Genomic DNA, 20,671 nt, shown 5'->3' on the forward strand with positions numbered 1-20,671 from the left:
ACTTGACCTTTTCATCAAGCGGAAGATGGTCCCTTACCAGAATTATCAACATTGAACCCCATCAGATGCAAGACGGTTTCTTAATAAATTTACCAATACTGGGCCTGACCCTGCCCCATGGATACAGCAAGAGACATGACTAGGACCTGCATGCTCTGACTATGTGCCACCCTTCCCCCCGCTCCCCGCCCCTGCCCCAGACCAGTCTCTACAAGTTTTGTTTGGAAGCAGGTCGTCAGTGTGTTTGTTGAACCTGTGCTGGTACCATCAGCCAGAGGCCACCTTTGCAGTCTGATGGGTTTCCCAGGGATGTGAATTGCATGGGTGTCACAACTAAGCTTGTGACTTTAAAGAAAGGCAGGACCAGAGAAGCTCCCAAAGGTTGCACAGGGGCCCTTGAGGGTATGGCTCTATATGAGAGTTTGAACTTTTCGCCAGAATTCACCAAGAATAACTAGAACAAAGTCTCAATGCTGCACACAAGGTGATTCAATTTCGTATATTCAGACTTTAAACACAGGATGGGATTACAGACCTGCCAACAGTTAAGAGAAAGGGATTCGAGGAGCATGTTGAATGGATAAATACAAAGATGGAAACAGAGGTGGAACCTTCTCATTTCAAGAATCTCAAACCTAAACCCGCTCCAAAATCTAAAACCTCCCGTACAGTGCTATTCTGCCAGTGGTAAATCCCACGCCTAACCTCTTGGGGTGGCTTACAGTCAATATTGCAGACATTACCTTCCTGTGTACAGGGTATATATAAAACATAAATGGATTTTATGTTTAGACTTGCATCCTCTCCCCCAAGATAAGCTCATTATGTATTCACAAATATTCTAATGTCTTACAAAAACAGTTCTGGTTCCAAACATTTGAAGTCATTGTACCGCCAAAAATTTCAAGTGTTTGAGGCAAAAGCCAAATGCAAATTCCATAATCCACTTTGGTGCAAATCACCAAACTGCGTTCAACTGTCTGGGTAGTTTTGAATCCTCGCCAGGAGCTGGAGAATGACAGGAATCTCGTTTGCCACCAACTGACAAAGCTGACAGATGCTAATGTGTATGTAGCCAAGCTCACAGGGGGACAGAGAAAACATAAGACAAACACTTTGTGACGCCTCGGCCACCTTGAACAGTGTAGGGCTCTGCAGGTGGCCTTACCTATCTTCCTCTGGCTGACCTGGTATAGTTTTGTCAAGTAGCTTAAGGACAATGGTTTGTTCTTAAAGTGTTGTAAGATATACCTTGTTTACAGGACTTGTTCCTTTATACTAATATTTCAGATCTACATATATTTAGCAGGAAGACTAAGTCTAAGGGATGCAAAAACATGAGAAAACAAAGTTCAGACAAAAGCTGTAAACGAGATGCTGAAAAACTAAAGCAAACTCAACTGAAAAGAGAAAAAAACAAAACAAAACAAAACAGACAAGGCTCATGGTCAAGAGGTGAACGCACCAGATGCGAAGATATAAGCAAGACACCCTGGTTGTTGCTACTCCAACCCGAGGTTTGATCACCACAGGGATAATTTTCCCTGCATTGTAAGCAGCTTGTTAATGAATGCCAGAAAAATGTCCTCCAAACTAAAAAAAAAAAAAATAATAAAATAAAAAAATAAAATAAAAAAAACTCAACAAAAAACAAAACAAAACGCACTCAAGGCCTGGAGTTGCATGTGGTGTGTGAAGAATAAGGATCGGGGGGTAACAACAGCGTGTCTGAGTCTGCAAAGCGACAGCCAGATCCGGGGATGGCCAACTCTAGACATTGCCCTTGGTTGGCCGAGAATGGTTGCAAGGAAGCTCCTGTAGAAGGAAGAGACTTGAAATGGGCTGGCTGACTACAGCCACAGAGTCACAGTGGCAGAAAGAGGAAATGCGCATGCCTGGAGGGCTCATCGCCACGAGTGGAGACTTTCTTTCCCAACCAGAACGGTCACTGCTGTTATTGTGGCTGCTGAGCCTTTTACCGAATCCTGGTGCCATTTTTATACTACGCAAGGGACGCTTGTGGGACTCCATTGGCTTATCGTGTGTTTGGTAGATAATGAGGGGTGGGGGGAAGGGTGCTAGGGGAGGAGCAGGGAGTTGGGTAACATGCGTTCTAGTGAACTTCTGGCACAAAAAATAACTGACTTGTTTCATCGATTGCTCGTTAATATACAACAACCAAAAGAATTTGGGGGGAATTGTATGTAATACTGAAAAGAACCGGTAATAAAAGACAGGTTCAACTCGTGCGCCATTTAAGTTCTTCCGTGCACCGGAGCGCACCAGGTTCAGCAGCACACGAGATTTTGGTGGAACTTTCTAAGAAGGCAATGGCTTAGCACTGGGGGGGGGGGGGAGAAAGGGGGGGGTAGGATGTGTCTGAGCGTGTGAGCATATATGTACTACATGGATCTCCTCTAATGAGGAACCTCTAATCCCTGTCTAGCCTGGGATTATAGAAACTAGACAAAGAACATGTTTCAAGGAGCTGTTGATCTTACACACATACACAGGCAGCTTTGTACGAACCCACATCTAAACACACCCCGGCCCCAGAGAAACAGCGCTGTTAGACTCTGAGGAGATGTTGTTCACTGTGGTCTGGGGAATGCCGTGGGCTGGGAATGCCAGTAGCACAGTGTCCGGAAACATGAGCCACTGAGAAGAAAACACAGTCTGGCTCAAAGGTGTGGTCCCTAGGACAGGTGTGCACTGCTCCGAAGCCAGTGCAGGCCTTGCTGGGAGTACTGGACCAGGTGTTCCATGCTGCTGTGCAGGGTGACAGGTCCCATGAGCAAATCCAGGTCATTGAAGAACTCTAGGAGACAGAGAGATGTGTGAGGGGTGCTACCTGGAAGACAGGGCCTGCATGACTTCAGAGTCAATCTATTCACAGATTTAAGCATTCTCCATTGTGTATGTGGCTTGGCATTTCCCTAGGACAAAATAAGACCCTGCACCCTAATAAGTGACTGTTATTTGCCACAATTATGTTCCCAAATAACAAAGGTTCTGTATGCTCCAGTTACATTCTCCAGGTAGGAAAAAAAAGTCAGTATGACGGTCTCTTTGTTATTTCCCTGTCAACTGTCATGGGCTGAGCCTCCGAAGGAGGTCTAAGGAGTGGGGTTCCAGGACGCTGGGCCCGTCAGTGGTCTGTGTACTGAGTGGCCACCTCTGCTGAAGTTACCTCCCGGATCAATCAGGGAGTTCTCTGTGTCTGCTCTCTCTTTAGTTTGTACCTAGGGACATTCCGGAAGCAGTGTGTAGAAGGAAGGGAGGACAAGCCAGATGAATCATGGGTGTGTGAACAGAGACAAATTCTCAGGGCAGCTCTGCCCTTAAAGGTGTCACAGAATAATGCTCCTTGGAAGGATGCATCTGAGACAATGTTGTCAAAGTGGCATCCTTCTAAGAAGGGAAAAGAGGGTCAGGGAAGACTGCACATTCTCGGTATCTGGGAGGTATCCAGGTGCAGGACAGAGGAGAAACAGCGAGCGTGGGTGAACAGAAAGAACCAAGTTTGTACCCTGCAGGTCACTGTTGCTAGTAGTTAGTTCCCAGTGGTAAGATGACTGATCATCTACTAACAACCTAAAAACCTTTTCCTTTATACCTTCTTATGTTCCACACATTAGCCTCAGAAAGCACCCACTGCCAAGCTAGTCTTATTGTTGTCTGAGAGACAGAGAACGTCTGTGAGAGGGAGGGGGAGAAGCGATAGGTACTTATGCATGCATAGGGCAGTCATGGGAACTTTTGGGATTTGATTTTCTCCTTCTACTGTAGGCTCTGGGAATAAACTCGGCCTGTCAGGCTCATACCCACAGAGCCTTCTTGGTGACTCTATTACTTCTGCTACCAGCAAAACTATCTTAAAGGTAGTAATTCACAACTGTGTGTAAGACATTCTCTTGATATATATATATATTTTTTTTTTTTTTTTTTTTTTTGGAGACAGGTCCTATTTATGTAGTCCAGGCTAGCTAGGAACTCCCTTTGCAGCTCAAGCCAGACTCGAATTTAGAAATCTTCCTGCTTCAACTTCTTGAGTACCATGGCTTTAGGCTTGCACCACCAAGCCTGGCCAGCAGCTTAGTTGGTAACACTCATCCATATATTTGATATTTTTGGAGCCCCATCTGTGTTCTAGGAACTAGGCTAGGTCTTGGGGAGAGGCACATATTAAAAGGAAATACAGTCTATGTGCAAGAAGCTCACTGAGAAATCCCATGATTGCGAATGTGCGTCTGCGTCTGAATTTGCACCTGCCTCTGTGTGCCTCTGCATCTAATTGAATCCACCTGCTCCTTCACAGCAAGGGTAAAAGCAGGCCCAGGCAGCAGGTGCCAGCCTTTTCTTTCTCCTGGCATAAACCATGAAATTTGATCGCTGATGCCCTTGGGCAGACTTCCCTGTGCCTAGGCGGGTCCCCGTCCTCCAGGGCTTGTGCACACACCTCTGTTTTCCTTGGCCAGGTTATCAGCCATCTCCCAGTAGTCATAGCTGTGGAGGATGCTGTTGGTGATGCTGACATGATTGGCTGCCATCTGGTGAATGCGCTGGGGGATGCTGACGATGGTCGATGGGGACAAGCTGCTGGAACTGGAGAGGCTGCCCTGAGACCCCACGGAGCTGGCGGGAGAAGGGTTGGGAGACATGGGGGATGGGCTTCCAGTGCTCCTGGAAGAAGAGAGGTAGAAAAGCCAGAGTGGAGGGGCTGGGAGCAAGCGAGGCGGGGCAGGCAGCCCCTCGGAGTATCATGTCATGCAATGCGCGGGTTAATTGCATTCTGGGAAAAGTGAACTTACTTGCCACTGGATCCCCATGGGGATGGAGCTTGGGCAGCTTTTGATGAATTCTGCAGGGAGATAAAGATGTGGACAGTGAGAGGCACTGGCTAAGACTGACCAGCAGCATATTTTCAGGTGACTGTGGCAATAATCACTGAGATTCTGTAGGTCAGCACAGACTCACCGAAACCACATCTGGGGAGTTACAATCACTTCTTCCATGGGAGCTAGTGTGCATGAATGTGTGTGAGCACAAGTGTGCCTTACCCAGTGGAGGCTTTTACACACACATTTCAGGCACGGGATTATCCGTAATCACAAAGGTTTGGTGAATGCTGAGCTAATCCAGAGTTTTCCATTAGAAATTAGTCTAAATACTTCACAACAGAGTAGGAGCTCTTTTCCTCTCCACAGTGAGAATGCCTTTTTATAGAAACTTAGGGATTATTTACAGAGGCCTTTGAAGGTAGCATGTCATCAAATCCTACTGTTTTAAATTATAAACTTTACATTTATTTCTCTTAATGCTGGGTGTGGTGGTGAATGCCTTTAATTCCAACACTCGGAAGACAGAAGCAGGCAGCTCTCGGAGTTTGAGGCCAGTCTGGGCTACACAGAGAAATCCTGTGTCAAACAACAACAACAACAACAACAACAACAACTTATTTCTCTTAAAGGAATAAGAGAATATTCTTAAACTAATAGCTTCAAATGTATTTAATGGAAAATTTAGAAAGTCTGACATTTATTGATGCCTCATTACTAACATGATTAATTGTACTGAGAGGTGTTTTTTCTGCCTTCCTTCATCTTTTTGTTTGTTTCTTTTGGTGGTATTGGGCGCTGAGCCCAGGGTGTTACAGAAAAGCACTTTGTTTCTCAGCTTTATCTTTAGCCCTGATATACAAACGTGGTCTGGTTTAGGATATTACATATCATGGGCTAGGCATCTGCATGGGGCATTTAAAGGTCTGATTTGGGATGTGGCTCGGTCACAGACTGCTTGGCTGGTATATGAAGCTCCTGGGTTTAATCCCAGGAACCGCAAACAAAGCAGAAGCATATAAATAAACAAAAGAAAGTAATTTTTAACATTTTGCATATGTATGTGTCTGAAGTGTGTGTGCGTGCGTACGAGAGCATGCCATGTGTATGTGGAGAAGTCAACGTGTGGGAGTCAGTTTTTTCTTTTTACCACGTGGGTCCCAGGAATCAAACTCGAATCATCAGGCAGCTTGATGCCGAGTGTCAAGCCACTGAGGCAGCATGCCAGCCTAAACCAAAAAGCTTGGAGAGTGTTTTCTTAACCAAGAGAACTTGCCAAGCACATCCAGGCTTCCTGTCTGAGAGCCCCATCTGCCTCCTTGGATAGTCTGCTCAAGGAAGGGTAGGACAATCTTTATGAGGTTCACACCATTTCTCCCTTCCAGGGACAGGAAACCATGCCCATTGATTCCTAAGAATGTACTTCCAGCAGAAGGAGCTTTGTGAGGAACTGGACACCCCAGGTTTAGTGCAGAAGCTACCACTATGGTAAGAATTGGCCTTTCGAGTTCTCAGCAAGTGTGGACACTGGACGGAGCTACAGACCGCCATTTACACCCGTCTCAGGGAGAAAGCTAGAAAGAAAATGCCATCTTAGGGGATCCCCCTCTTTTCCTGCCAGAACAGTTCTGACATGCCTAGCTGATGTGAGATGCTTCCTTCACACCAACATTCTGGATAGGAGAGCCCAGCTTGGAGGAGGGAGAGATGTCTGGGGGTTGTAGAAAGAGTTTCAGAAGGATTCTGAATGGGATGGGAGTCTGTAAGCTCCACAACATGGATACAGACCATCTCTCCTTAGAGACAGAATTCACGGCTGAAGCATGAATTCATGGCCAAAATTATCATGGGAGCCTGAAGGCTCCAGGACCCAAGCTGTATTTAAATGATTCTTAAGAGTATGGCACATAGGGTACCCAGTAGGGACAAAACTTCAACATGGAGGACAAGTTTTGGAGTTCCCCTGAAGGCATGTGGTCGGAACTAGCAAAAGGGACAGATCTGAGATGTCCTGTCACAAGGATGGTGGCAGCATTTAACAGGTGCAATGTACAACAAATCACACTGTACACTATGAATAATACAACCTACCACTTAAAATATTCGTAAAAACACAGAACTGATGGAAAGCAATGCCATTAACTCCTGGGAGAGAAACTGACCGTCTGCTCCTTCTCTTGTCTATTTTTGTTCATATTTTTAGACTAGATACAAACAGTAAAAACGGATTTTAATCCTTTAACAGGTTGTCTCACTACCTCCTGAGTGCTGGGATCACAGGCAAGCACACCAGGCTCTCCCATTGCTCCCCAGAGGTCATTCTGTATGAAGAACTAGAAGACAACAGTACACTAGACAGACCAGAGCATCACCAGGATAGCCTGGTCATCCAGACGACCTCTCAGAATTGCAGGTTGGCAATAAAGGACAAAAAAGGATGTGTGTGTGTTTGTGTGCGTGTCTGTGTGTATCTTTGTGTTTGTATGTGTCTGTGTGTGTTCGTGTGTTTCTGTGTTTGTGTCTATTATGTATGTGTGTCTGTGTGTGTCTATTATGTATGTGTGCCTGTGTGTGTCTCTGTGAGTGTCTGTGTATTTGTCTCTGTGTGTCTATTATGTATGTGCGTGTCTGTGTGTTTATATGTGTGTGTCTGTGTGTGTGTCTCTGTGTAGGAGTATGTCTGTGTGCTTGTGTGTGTGTGTGTGTGTGTGTGATAAAGGAGGGGTGGAGACAACAATGGTATAATTTCAAACAGACATTTTGAACAAATGATTAACTTCGTGTCCACTTGCAATAGCACAGCAAAAAGGTGATCTTCATTTGTTTTGCTAGTTTTCTATTCTTCTCACGAAAATGTAATTTTCTGAGACAAACGTTGCCATGGCTATGACTCAGTCTATACCACCACACATTGCTATTGAGGGTCTCTGAGCTGTAACGAGCCATTTCCTATCCTTAAAAATAGCATTTCAACCAAAGATTAAATGAACTCTGGGGAGTGGGTCTAAGTAGTTACTTCTAAGGATTTTATGTGGACATAAGGAATATCTGCTCTAAAGGCCAGTCACCTGGACACTGGGGACAAACTAGACATTCCTCGTTTAGAGGCCATAAAAACAAGGACACAAAGACAGGGGGACAAATTATCTGGGCTCTCAAGGCCCATTCCTGGAGCCCTGCAAGTCACAAGTGTGTCATGAATGGGGTGACTCTGGATTACAGAGATGCCAGGTTCAGCCACAAGGCAATGGGTACAGGAGGCCTCTCAGAGTCGCCTGTGCCAGGGATGGAGCCCAGCACAAGGGGCCACGGTGCTCATTTGCTAGACAGTACCTTGAAATAGTCAATCAGTGCTTTTGAGTACTTTACAGCATGGTCCCTTTTGAGCCGGAACATCCGCCAGTATAGGAGGGCCAGGCATCGGTAACTGCAGGGGAAGAAGAGAAATGTGTGTCCTTCACAGTGGAACTTTGGAACAAACCCTGCCATCACCAACTCAATATTTTGATCACAGTTTATACCTCTAAAATGTTCCCATCTGAGGTATGAGTATTTGACATCCCTTCTGTTCATCCCTTTTATTCATATACCATGATTCAAGATTCCAAGGAGGCACCCCATATCTGCATTTACCACCAGATGATGTGTAACAACAGCTTTAAGATCTCTTTGTTGGGAACAGGGTCAGGCCACTCTCTACTTACACCACCAGAGGGCAGTGTCTCTCCACTAGAGCCCGGGGGAGTGCTAGCAGCGGGTGAGCTATTGGCTTTGCAGATGGGGTGGCGGATTTCTCAGATTTTTATCGCCTCTGCTTGTTAACGCTTTACTAGATTGTAATCAGTTCAGATAAAGCGCATTACAGCCACAGCAGAAATACTAATCTGAGGCTAGTTACGTTTTGTATAATTATTTATATCCTACGTACATTCCAACATTAATTATTAATCACCATCAATTTATTAATCCCGTCATGGTACTTCAATAAAGAAAAGGGCATATTTAGCATTTCCTGAGTCTCATTCTCTCTTTCCCGGTGCTTGTCACTGGTGAGTCTTCCCCAGTTCAGGTATTATCCCATTACAACCACAAGGTGCCCAGTACAACCGGATCCACCTCTCTAGCAGCTCAAACTCCAGAGGGAATCCCATCGAACAGCTCAAGACTATCCTGTGTCTATGTTGTAGTTATACTGTCTGAGATTCCATTTGATTTTTCCACCTCTCAGATTAGGACTAGAGCTTGGGGGACCTGCCAATAATACACCACTTGGAATTCACAGATAGCAAGCCAAGAGAGACTAGGAGAGGAGCCTTGCAGGGGGTAGGGGTGGAGGGGTGGAGGCTGGGCGGGTAGGGAGGGTGGGATTGGAGGGGGTGGGGGTTAGGGAAATGGGTTGAGGTGGTGAGAGTTATCCCTCGCAGCCCTCACTACTGTAACCCTAAGTGCAGGGAGATTGATTACCCATTAACTAGTGTGAAAGAAATTTATTTTATCACCCAAGTATAATGACCATCCCCTAGGTTCAGCATATTGATAACTCTAATGGATTGTGGGCATTCATGCATACTGATTTGGGATGCAAAGTAACTTGTTGATGATTTGTCAAGTTACTTTGCCTCTGAAATGTCAAGAACAAGAAACATTTAACACCATTCATGTTCAAAGGACTGAGGTGGGGCCTGTTATTTTGAACTTTGTTTTTATGTGTGTGTGTGTGTGTGTGTGTGTGTGTGTATGTACATATGTGTCTATGTGTGTGCTCATGCCTGCCCATGCATGTATAGAGGCCAGAGCCATTTTATTCCTCTGAGTCACCACAGACAGGGATTCTGCTGTCTGTGGTGACCCTGACTGGCTACTGGTGCCCTTCTCTCCCTGTGATCTGGTCACCGTGAACTCGGTATCGTAGGGAAAAGTGGTCTGGATCTCTTGGCTGTTGGAGCAGCTTGGCATTGGTGGGTTGAAGCTTCCAGGAAGCACAAGGCAGCTCAGCACCACATTTGCAGAGCTGGGGTTATACTTACCAAAGCGCAGCTAATTGTTTGTCCTCTGGAGTGGCATTGGGGCCTGAGTGGGTTTTTAGTCTCATAGCATACCTTAAAAAAAAAAAAAAGATAAGATAAAGAAGCAAAGGTATTAAAAAGTGCTTTCTGGGCATCAACAGAGCCTTTTCTATGGTTCTCTGCCCCATCCTTAGGGATTTTTCTCTTTCTTTTCTTCTTATGTACATTTGTTGTTATGTACATGTATGTGCATATGGTCATGTATGGTCGAAGATACCCACAGTGGACAGATTGGGTGTTGGATACCCCGAAGCTCAAGTCAAAAAGTGGCTGTGAGTTTTGGGATTCAAATTTGGGTCCTCTGGACAAGCAGTGAGGGTTCTAAACCACTGAACCAGCTCCCCAGCCCAGGTACGTAGGTGTTCACACCACTGATAAGCCTGTCTTAAAAGTTCGCTGAACTTTAATGACACAGAACAAACTTTTTTTTAGAAAAAAGTGCATGCTTTTAATTACACACACACACACACACACACACACACACACACACACACACACACACGTGTATAATGTGTGACTACAAAGCCCCGAATCCTGAAAGCAACCAGGAAGCAAACACATGTTGTCAGTCACCTCCAAGGACAGTGTCCGATTCCTCTCATCCGGGACCAAGGGATTGTGCTGATTTTCAAGTCCAAAAACAGCCGCCCAGTGTTATAGCTGGAGTCAGGCTAAGAAAACCAGCAGCATTTGCCTCTAGCTGACCCACAAGTAAAGAAGGAGAAAGCATTCCTCCTTTCCCTCTCGGGTTCTCAGGGCAAGACGGAAGGTTGAGAGGGAGACACAACAAAAACAAACTGGAGAACGCCATAATACAACCTAGTTATTTTTAAACTAATAAAAATAACTAAAATATAAAATTAAAAAATCTTTTAAGACTGAAGGAACTTCCTTAATAAAAAGGATGTGGTGAAGAAGGAATCTTGGCGTGTCCAGGATGAAAGAACAGAAGTATAGCTGTGTACACAATAAACTGTCCCTTCCAGTGAGCTTTGTGAATCGTTTGATGGTTGAAACAAAATTTATACCTCCATCTGGTACTCAAGATACCATTACTTAAAAGAAGGGAGGTAAAGACTTCTGTGCTTCAGTCGGGGTAAAATGTTGATACCCTCAAACTGTGGGTCACACAGTTCTCTGTAGGCCCCTACCACTTCATATCTGTACTGTGCCCCACCCGGCCGCTCCCCCGCCCCGCCCCGCCCTTGCTAGAGGCTGGGCTTGCTTACCTGATGAGCTCCACCGTCTCTGAGTACATGGTGTATGGAGATTTGGATTCCATCGGCCCTTGTTCCATTGCGTTTCCACACTCGATGAAGGACAGGGCTGCTTCGGCATAGTTCAGGGCCTTTCCAAACTTCTCCACCTGACAAACAGAATCGGTGACGTGTTCCTTAATAAGAAGTTTTTAAAAGGGGGGAATTGCTGCAGAGTTTATATGTTTTGAGAAACCCAGATTTTGGGAGCTCTGAGACAGAAAGGGGGACGGGGTAGGTAGCTCTCTCTGCCACCCATAGCTCATTTTCCACAGTGTCAGGTTCCTGCATTTATTATGGCCTGAAAGTGTTATGAGGAAAATTCCAGAAATATACACCTCTTGAGCTTATTCTTTTTTATGATAGCTTGCTATTGTAATTGCTGTGCTTAGCTGCATATTAAAATAGATATGTATATAAAAAACAGTACATAGAAGGCTTTGGCTAATCTGCAGCTTCAGGGAATTCTGTGGGAGCCTGGAGCTCTGAGCCCATATCCCGTGGACAAAAGGGACCAGCCCAAGGCCTCTCCAGTTACTCTTTCAGACTGAGGCAAGTAAGTGCTTTCAAGTAGGAGTCACGTGACTGACAGCTGCAGGTGCAGCTCAAGGCTACAACGTTGCAGATTTGTTTCTTTCTCCCCAGATGTCTGGCAAATTTATCCCCACGCAGTGCTAAAGGAGTCAATGTGTCAGAGTTGGAAGTTCTGGCTCCACACATAGGTCTTCATGGCTGTCTTTGCTACCACAACAGTGATAGTTCAGGGCCTTGATCACCACCTCCTGCATGTCCACCCTCATGTATTTCATTGCTGAGGGGGCCTTGCTAAAGGGAAGACTGAGGATGGGGACAAAGGGGAGATCAACCCAGGGTTCTACTTCATTTCAACAAAACGAGGCCCAGAGCTGAAAATCAACCACAAGAACAACTCTGGGGGTTATCCACATTGTCAGCACAGACACAATAGCACCTACAGTTTGGGGGAACATACCTAGAAAGAACAGGGATCCCTACAGCTTCTGCAGCAGCCACGGGCGGCTTTACAGCCTGAGTCCCAAGTCTGGAACTCTCTCTGTGTTAAGGTTCTAGCTCTAGACACTGAATGCTACATAGTCTTGCCTTGCAAAAACATCTTTGTCTTCCCCATGATTTATTAATGAAAGAAAAATTCATGTACATGCTCATAACTACTCTCAAGCCCTACCACTAAAAATAAACAAACAAATAAATCCCCCCAAATTTCACTAACAATGATAACTTTGAAAATGAACACAGAGCAGAACTCATACTTGTTAACACATCAATAATTTAATACATGGTAAGTCAGACAGGCAGCTGGGTATGGTGGCACACACCAAAAATCCCAGAGCTTGGAAGGCAGAGACATGTGATCGCTGAGTTCCAGGACAGCCAGGGTTACACAGAGCAACTCTGTCTCAAACCAACCAAACCAAACTATACCACACCAGACCAGACCAGACCAGACCAGACCAGACCAGACCAGACCAGACCAGACCAGACCAGAGCAGAGCAGACCACACCACACCACACCAAACCAAACCACCACAACAAAAATGTGTGATTATTATGGCATCTGCATGCCCTAATTAATTTCCTTCCTTTCCTTCTCTCTTCCTTTTAAGTACTACACAATCTCCACCACACCTTAGGACTGTGGGGCTCTGAGGACAAGAGCCATTTGTTTATTGCTATCTCTCAGTGTCCTGACGTCACTGCCTGACGTCACTCCAGTGCTCTTCAGCAGGTAACATCAGATAATAGCTGTGGTGCACATTGTGAGGCACACTGAGCTCTTAGGGTTTACCTATCTTCCTCACTGGAATCATATTCTGAAAAGTACCTGAGATGCTGTCTTCATCTTTGGCTCCCTCACTGATCTTGTTATGAACTCTGGAAGGGGAAGAAAACTAGAATTTCTAGGTAGAGACAAACACACCAGAAGTCTCCCTATTTCTTGCCTGAAAGCTTTAAGGTCTCCAAAACAGGAGATCTCCCAAGTCAGAAAACTTATTCTTTGGATCATGGCAACTGAGGTTTTAAGTGCAGGTGACCATTTCTATGTTGTGAAACGTCAGGGGATGTGTTCAATTTTGGCCCACACACGAGGAACACATTTTCTTGAAAAGAGATTGGATCATGGGTCTGAGCCAAGGAACAGCCAGCCAGACTAGCCAGAGAGTAAAATTAAATGCAAATTTAATTTGCTTCTAATAGCTCCACCCACTGAGTCCACTGGCTCTGGCTACCACGCAAACCTTAAGACTAGATTGCAATATTCATTTATCCAGGGCTTTCTTCCAGTTACACATTGCTGAGTGAAGTCATAATTTATTGAGCTATGAGCCTTTGATTATATAAACATTTTCCCATTTAGCAGGCCCAGCCATCCCTGTAATAGATTTTATAATTGCCCTGGCTATATTGCCCCAGTGGCGAAACTGTGGTCCAAACACGATTTGGGTGAGCAAAGCTAGAAAGAAAGGCCTCACCATGGCGTCCGCTTTATGTTTCATCCGCTTAGCTTCTCGCATAAAGTAATCTGCACTCCGAGGCCTGCAAGAGGAGAACATCAGATGTCATTACTGCTTACGTGCGAGATCTATGGAAAAGACGCCTTTCTTCCATTCAAACATAAAGCATAAATAAAAAAACAAAACTTCTGCTTAATACAGAATCATGGCTGCGTTTTGCACTCTCAAATTACAGCCTGTACATAAAATATATTATTGTCTCCTAAGTTAGCAATTCAAAACCCACTCAATACATGAAGATAGCCTATATTTATAGTTATTTTAATGTGATCGCTCAGTGCCTAATTTGTGAATAAGTTTTTTTTTTATTGTATGGATAAGAAAAAAGTGAAATAAAATCTTATTTTGCACAGTATCTACAGAAATCCACCCCCAACTTAAAAACTGCAAATATATCTGATGATAATATCATGGACATGTTCAGGTGAATATTTACTTCTTCTGTGAGTGTGCCATTTATATACAGAAACGGCACCTGGAGTTGTATGCACATATATTTAATTATTTTAAAGCCTCACCGTGAAACCAAAGGACTGTGATGCAGTGTGATTATGTTCCACTAGCAATAAAGTTAATTGTAAAATTATGTCTACCTTGTAACATTGCAAAGACACCATGTATTGTCTGGAGCACTGATTAGCTGGTAAACAGAAGCGTCAGACGTGTAATATTAAAGCAATAACCCTGGCCAGTGCCAGTTCTTCTGGGAGATGAAGGTAATTTGTCCTGAGACCAATTGCATGTATAAAACAACCCTGAGCCACACCAAGCGATGCATAGGATGGTCTTTAAAAATGCTTAGTCTAATAGATTAATAAAAAAAATGCTTTATATCTTTAGATGCCATCGGCACAGACTCCTTTGCATTCTGTGTGTTATGTGATCAATAAACTTGACCTGTTTATGAATACCAGCCAGGGGATATGATGTCAGCAGAGACATTAGTCATGGGTTGTTTAAGCTATTACGATAGGCTTATTTTAAACTGTCTTGTTTTAGATTCTAATGGGTCTTTTACCTCATTGCAATACCAGGTAGTCTGAACATTCCTTTATTCAAAGAGACCAGAATGCTTAAAAAAACAACAACAACAGTATTTGCTATGATAATGAATGTGGGTTAATACTACATTTAATTAACCAAACTAAGAAACAAAATCAGAATTAAAGCAAATAATTAGTTTTGGGTAAAAAAAAATCAACAAACACTGGAAGAGAGAGAGAGAGAGAGAGAGAGAGAGAGGAAGGACTGAATCAGGACTCAAAGGGAGGGACCTTAGATGAAATGCCCAACAGTGGGGAGAGGGAACTGGTAGAGTCCACCTCCAGTAGGAAGACGGGACATCAAGTGTAGAGATGGGGTTGCCTTCCCACAGTCAAAAACTCTGACTCAGAACTGTTCCTGACTAAAAGAACTGTAGGGACAAAAATGGAGAAGAGACTGAGGGAAAGGCAGTCTAGTGACTAACCCAACTTTGGATCCATCTCAAGTGGAGGTTCCAAGGCCTGGCACTATTACTGATGCTATGGTGTGCTTATAGACAGGAGCCTAGCATGGCTGCCCTCTGAGAGGCCCAACAAACAGCTGACTGAGACAGATGCAGATACTTACACCCAACCATTGGACTGAAGTCGGGGACCCCTGTAGTTGAATTAGGGAAAGGTTGGAAGAAACTGAGGAGGAAGGCGACCCCATAGGAAGACCAGCAGTCTCAACTAACCCAGACCCCAGAGATCTCTCAGACCCGAAGCCACCAACCAGGCAGCATACAGGAGCTGGTGCAAGGCTCCTAACACATATATAGCAGAGGACTGCCTGGTCTGGCCTCAGTGGGAGAAGATGCCAACCCTCAAGAGACTGGAGGCCTCAGGAAGTGGGAAGGTCTGGCGGCAGGGGAGGAGATTGGAGGAGAGGACATCCTTTTGGAGACAGGGGGAGGAGGAGTGGGATGAGGAACTGTGGGAGGGCAGACTAGGAAGGGGGGCAATGCCTGGACTATAAAAAACATAAAAGTAATATAAAAAAGTTATCACACACATGCACACATGCACATTTCCTGTTTCTTATTTCTCTAGGGATATTGTCAGGGTTGTGGCAGTATCCTGGGGCTGAGATGTTGGTTTGTTACCATAAAGAGTTGGCAAAGCAGCTGCAGAATTTCCTGAATGCAACTGTCTTTCAGCAATGGCTCCTTCACCATCTGTACTGACTAGTTTTGTGTCAACTTGACACAAGCTGGAGTTATCACAGAGAAAGGAGCCTCAGTTGAGAAAATGCCTCCATGAGATCCAGTTGTAAAGCATTTTCTTAACTAGTGATCAAGGGGGGAGGCCCAGCCCATTGTGGGTGGAGCCATCCCTGGCCCAGCCCATTGTGGGTGGTGCCATCCCTGGGCTGGTAGATCCGGGTTCTATAAGAAAGCAGGCTGAGCAAGCCAGGGGAACCAAGCCAGTAACATCCCTCCATGGCCTCTGCATCAGCTCCTGCTTCCTGACCTGCTTGGGTTCCAGTCCTGACTTCCCCTGGTGATGAACAGCGATATGGAAGTATAAGCTGAATAAACCCTTTCCTCCCCTACTTGCTCCCTGGTCATGATGTTTGTGAAGGAATAGAAACCCTAAGACACCATCCTTTCTCCCATCCAGGTCTGAAGCCTTCTGTTCCTCTTGATGGGCCTCTGCTGTGGCCAAAGGTTTCTTAGTTAAGAGGGCCTGCCTCTGTTACCCCTGCTTTTCTAGTTCATCACCCCAGAGTCTCACAGCTCCACTTAAAAGCTGCTTCGGCTGCCTTAACAGAGTGCTCCTCCTTTGGCTACAGACCGACTGGTTCAAACTTGGCCTTTTTCCACTGATAATTGTTTGCTTCTGCTTCCAAACCAACTGTCTTTAGAACATTTTTAGATCCACAGTGAAACTGGGCAGAAATTACGTTGTTCCCACGTATTCTTTGCCCCACACATGTACAACCTCCTTCGTTAGCAGCATCCTGAAGTAAGTGAGCCCAACTGTTACAGCAGGAATCCACTCACTGGTGACTATCTGAAGTCTATGGCTCATTTCTTTTTTAAAGTCAAAGTTTTAGGTTTTTCTTTTCTTTTTCTTTTTTTTAAAGTTTTTAACCTTTATTTCTCATGAATGGGTATTCTGTGTACATGTGTGTCTCTGTATACCATGTGCATGTTGGATCCCCTGAGATCTGAGTTACAGACAGTTGTAAACTACCATGTGGCTGCTGGGAATTGAACCCAGGTCTTCTGGAAGAACAGCCAGTGCTCTTAACCTCTGAGCCATCTCTCCAGCCCCTAGGGATCATTTTCTGGCAGTTTAGACTCTGTGGGTTTGGAACATTGTGCCATGACGTGTATCTGCTGTTAAGGCATCAGAAGGGGCAGAGCTGCGGCTCTGATTGGTCGTTGGCTTCACATCCCAACACAAACAATTAGAACTCTCCTGCAGCCGAGCCTAGACTGACTCCCAAACTTCTGACACCAGGAATGACAATGTGAGGTGAATTTACAGTTTCCACTTGTTCTCTCTGGCTGCTAGGTGTGTCCCTTACTATTCCTTTTCTCTCTCTTTTTTAAAACTTAATTATTTTTGTACATGTGAGTACACCATCGCTGTCTTCAGACACACCAGAAGAGGGCATTAGATCCCATTGCAAATGGTTGTGAGCCAGCATGTGGTTGCTGGGAATTGAACTCAGGACCTTTGGAAGAGCGGTCAGTGCTCTTAACCTCTGAGCCATCTCTCCAGTTTGCAAGGGACTTTGAGCAAAGTCTAGGCAGCTTCCCTCAGTTTTGATGACCTGCCTCCCTGTTTTGAAGCTCTGTTCTTCCTTTCCCCTGCCGGGAATATTGTGCTTTCTGCCCATTCACCGAGAGTTCGCCAAATCCTATCATGAACCAAAGGCATCTGACCACTGTCAGGAACTATTAGCACTGCCCTTGCTTATCCTCGGTGGGTAATTCATTACTTTCCAAGTTTACAGCGCTACAGTTACTGCACATGTGCAGCTTGGCAACTAGTACGTTCCAGCAGGAACCACGCTGCTGACCTCTTTGGTCTTCCCCAGCCTACAGTAATCCTTGAATTGCACTGAATTTCTTCTGAGCTTATGGAAGAGTGTTGCCTTCTGAGAGGGTGCAGCATCATAAGCCAATGAGCCGGAGAATGTCTCCATGGCAACTTGAAATTCTCCACATCATTATCTGCTCTACGCTCCAGTATCTAAGTTTGGTCATTGTGTGTGTGTGTGTGTGTGTGTGTGTGTGTGTGTGTGTGTGTGTATGTGTGTGTGTGTGTGTGTGTGCCCTGTTTTGTAGACCTCACCACTAAAAGATCATCATTTTAAACACATTTTATTCCCATGATAAAAAACTATCTCTGTCATAAGCTATAGCATCTTAGATTTCACAGATTTTCTAAGTCATCCTTAAAGATGGCAGTAGCTGATGGCCCCTAATGTGTGTTCTTTAATCAGTGCTGTTTTTATTAGTAGCATGTGAATGCATCTTTCAAGCCCGATGTGGAGGCTGAGTCACAGACACACGACAGTGCCTGTGGGTAAGTAACACATTTAATTTTCTGATGGTAACCTGCCACTCAAAAGGAAAGCCCAGTGCTGACTACGGACCATTTACAAACACGCTCTTTAGAATCCGCTTTGCATATAATGGAGGGCTCACTATACTAAGCACTGAAATTGCCTAGAGATTGGCCCATTTTCTCCTCTTAGGTGATTTCTGCTGCTATGCTCTTAAACCAGGCCATTATAAAGTCATTGGGACCAATGGGATGTCACTCAGACTGTCCGACGTGGCTTCAGGTTCACGATAATCTTCAGAGCCATACACAAGTCAGTAGGAAAAATGAAATTGTCCTCGCCCCTGTCAGAGGTACAGAATCTAATAAATCAAAGGTTCTGAAATAAATCTAATGGTCTCAGTGCGGAATACATTTTTCACCAAATCTGTCTTTAGGTGGGAAAATCTAGAGTTTTTACACTTCTACAATAATACCCTGTGTGTTATTTTTCATAGTGTTTTATGATGGTCACGAACACACCGATAAGCGTGCAATTAAGCATTGCAGATGGAGGCACAGCCAGCGCTCCACAGAAATCAGGATTGGCTGATGGCAGAGCCAGACCTCAGCCCGTGTGCACCTTTGTTCTAATGGTTCTCCGTAACGAAAGCGATCGGTGTACTTGATTCAAACAGGACATTTCCTTTTCTTCTCTCTTCCATACGCACTGTCTACAGACACGCGCCTGTGGCCCTGAGCTGCAGCATCGTGCAATGACCTGACACGCCCGGGAACAGGAGCTTCAGAGAGGACTTTGCTGTTTGTTCTCTTTCCTGGCTGAGGGAGCTAGAGAGATGAACGGCCTCCCACAGAGAGGCTGGCACACAGCTTTCTGTAATTCCTGCCTCTTTGAAAGGCTGTCCTTCTACAGAGCAAGCCTGTTTTGGGCAAACCAGCAGGAACGAGAGCACGCTGGGTCTGAACAAACAGGGTCCTGGGTGTGGAGAAATCGGGACGGTTTGCTTGGAGAAACTGCAATCCACATCAGACAGAGGAGCAATGATGGCGTCAACCAGATTTCTCTCTCCTGCGATACCCCGGTATCATTTGCCATGCCCTAGCTGTGTCCTCGGCTTCCAGGTGCTTGTTCCAGAAGGAGCCAGACCGTGCAAGAGGTTAACTGTTTCTTTTTCACACATGAGCTGTTTTGTAGTGCTAGCTTTGCAGAGCTGGGTGACAAACTCAGCTTCATGGACACCGGGCAAGGGTTTTACCGCCTGCTCCGCTCCCCTCCAGCAGTCACACTGGTGGACTGTGTGGAGACCGGCAACCCCAGGTGCTGTCTGTCTGTACACACCCCGTGGACGCAGTGAGATGGTGTTTCGGCTGCAAGGATCTGAACGCAGCTTTGTTCCTTGACACTGACTGGAATGCTAAGGAGTCTGGAACCTGGCTTCTCTGGAGGGGGAACACCCTACCCCACATTCCTTACAGCAGAGTACATTTATTACAGGTTGTGCTGGCGGAGGGCGGCAGGGTTTTAATCATTTAAGCAACTTTTATTGAGACGGAAAGCCATCCATCTCATGGCTGTTCCTCTCTGCATTGGATGTTTCAAGGATTGATTTTAGCAAAGCCTAAAGGTTCCTTCTCCTTCCACCTGACCTTTCTCTTGCTGTTTTTCCATCCATCACAGTATAGTAAGGACCCAACCTGAGAAGGATGATATGCAGTGGAAACAATCCCCTAAGGACAAAAAGGTGGGGTCCAGCTTTGCAGCAGTGAGGTCTCCTTTAGGACAACAGTGCTGTGGCAAGGTCCCCAGAGTGCCCTGCCTAGGACAATATGGCCTATGCAAAAATCCTACTTGGTCTCTTTTGATTAAGTCATGCTGCAGGAGATTTGACCTTTCGTATACGGGAATCTTCCCTTCCTCTATAAAATTAAAATCCTTTTAGCCAGGAGACTGGACCACATAATTATCTTACATAGGTTAAGTCTCAGTCTCTTCCTGCCAATCACATTTCCCAAGCTTGTGCAGGGAGGGGCTAGGTAGCTCTGCTCCTGTTCCTGGCATCATGGGGACAGATGGGACATTGGGTAGATTGGCTGGGTGCTCTGGTCGTGACTGCCTCTTCCATGGAAATATGGGCAGGGGACAGCACATCCTTCAGTGAGCAGCAGGCAGTGCTGGCCTCCAGCCTCGCTGGCTTCCAACACAGCAATATGGCTGTCGGGAGCTGGGCTTCCTTCCTAGCCAAGCCTTTCACTGCCGTAGCTCCATGAATTCAGGATTTCTGGACTGAGGTTTCCCATCTCAGATCTCTCTCAATTCTCCTCAGCCAAAGCTCCCTGTCACTAATTACGACACCAAATAATATACAGCTCACAGCTTTGTGCTAATAAGGCCAGCATCTAAGCTGCAAGTTGAAG

At 45.4% G+C, this 20,671-nt stretch overlaps 1 protein-coding gene across 2 annotated transcripts in view; it reads right to left on the reverse strand.

Annotated features, from left to right (window-relative positions):
- Positions 1–2,696: 2,696 nt before the first annotated feature.
- Positions 2,697–20,671, reverse strand: part of AFF3 (ALF transcription elongation factor 3) — a gene marked incomplete at both ends in the record, with an annotated part of 424,260 nt that continues 406,285 nt past the window's right edge. For both annotated transcript variants that reach the window (XM_080916707.1, XM_080916706.1), the window contains 7 exons: positions 2,697–2,818; positions 4,460–4,683; positions 4,812–4,861; positions 8,172–8,265; positions 9,866–9,937; positions 11,134–11,270; positions 13,671–13,734. In XM_080916707.1, the coding sequence (XP_080772833.1) occupies positions 2,697–2,818; positions 4,460–4,683; positions 4,812–4,861; positions 8,172–8,265; positions 9,866–9,937; positions 11,134–11,270; positions 13,671–13,734 (763 nt within the window). The remainder of the gene's footprint in view (positions 2,819–4,459; positions 4,684–4,811; positions 4,862–8,171; positions 8,266–9,865; positions 9,938–11,133; positions 11,271–13,670; positions 13,735–20,671) is intronic.

This window comes from Micromys minutus (genome assembly GCF_963924665.1).
Source record: "Micromys minutus genome assembly, chromosome: 5".
NCBI classification, from domain to species: domain Eukaryota; kingdom Metazoa; phylum Chordata; class Mammalia; order Rodentia; family Muridae; genus Micromys; species Micromys minutus.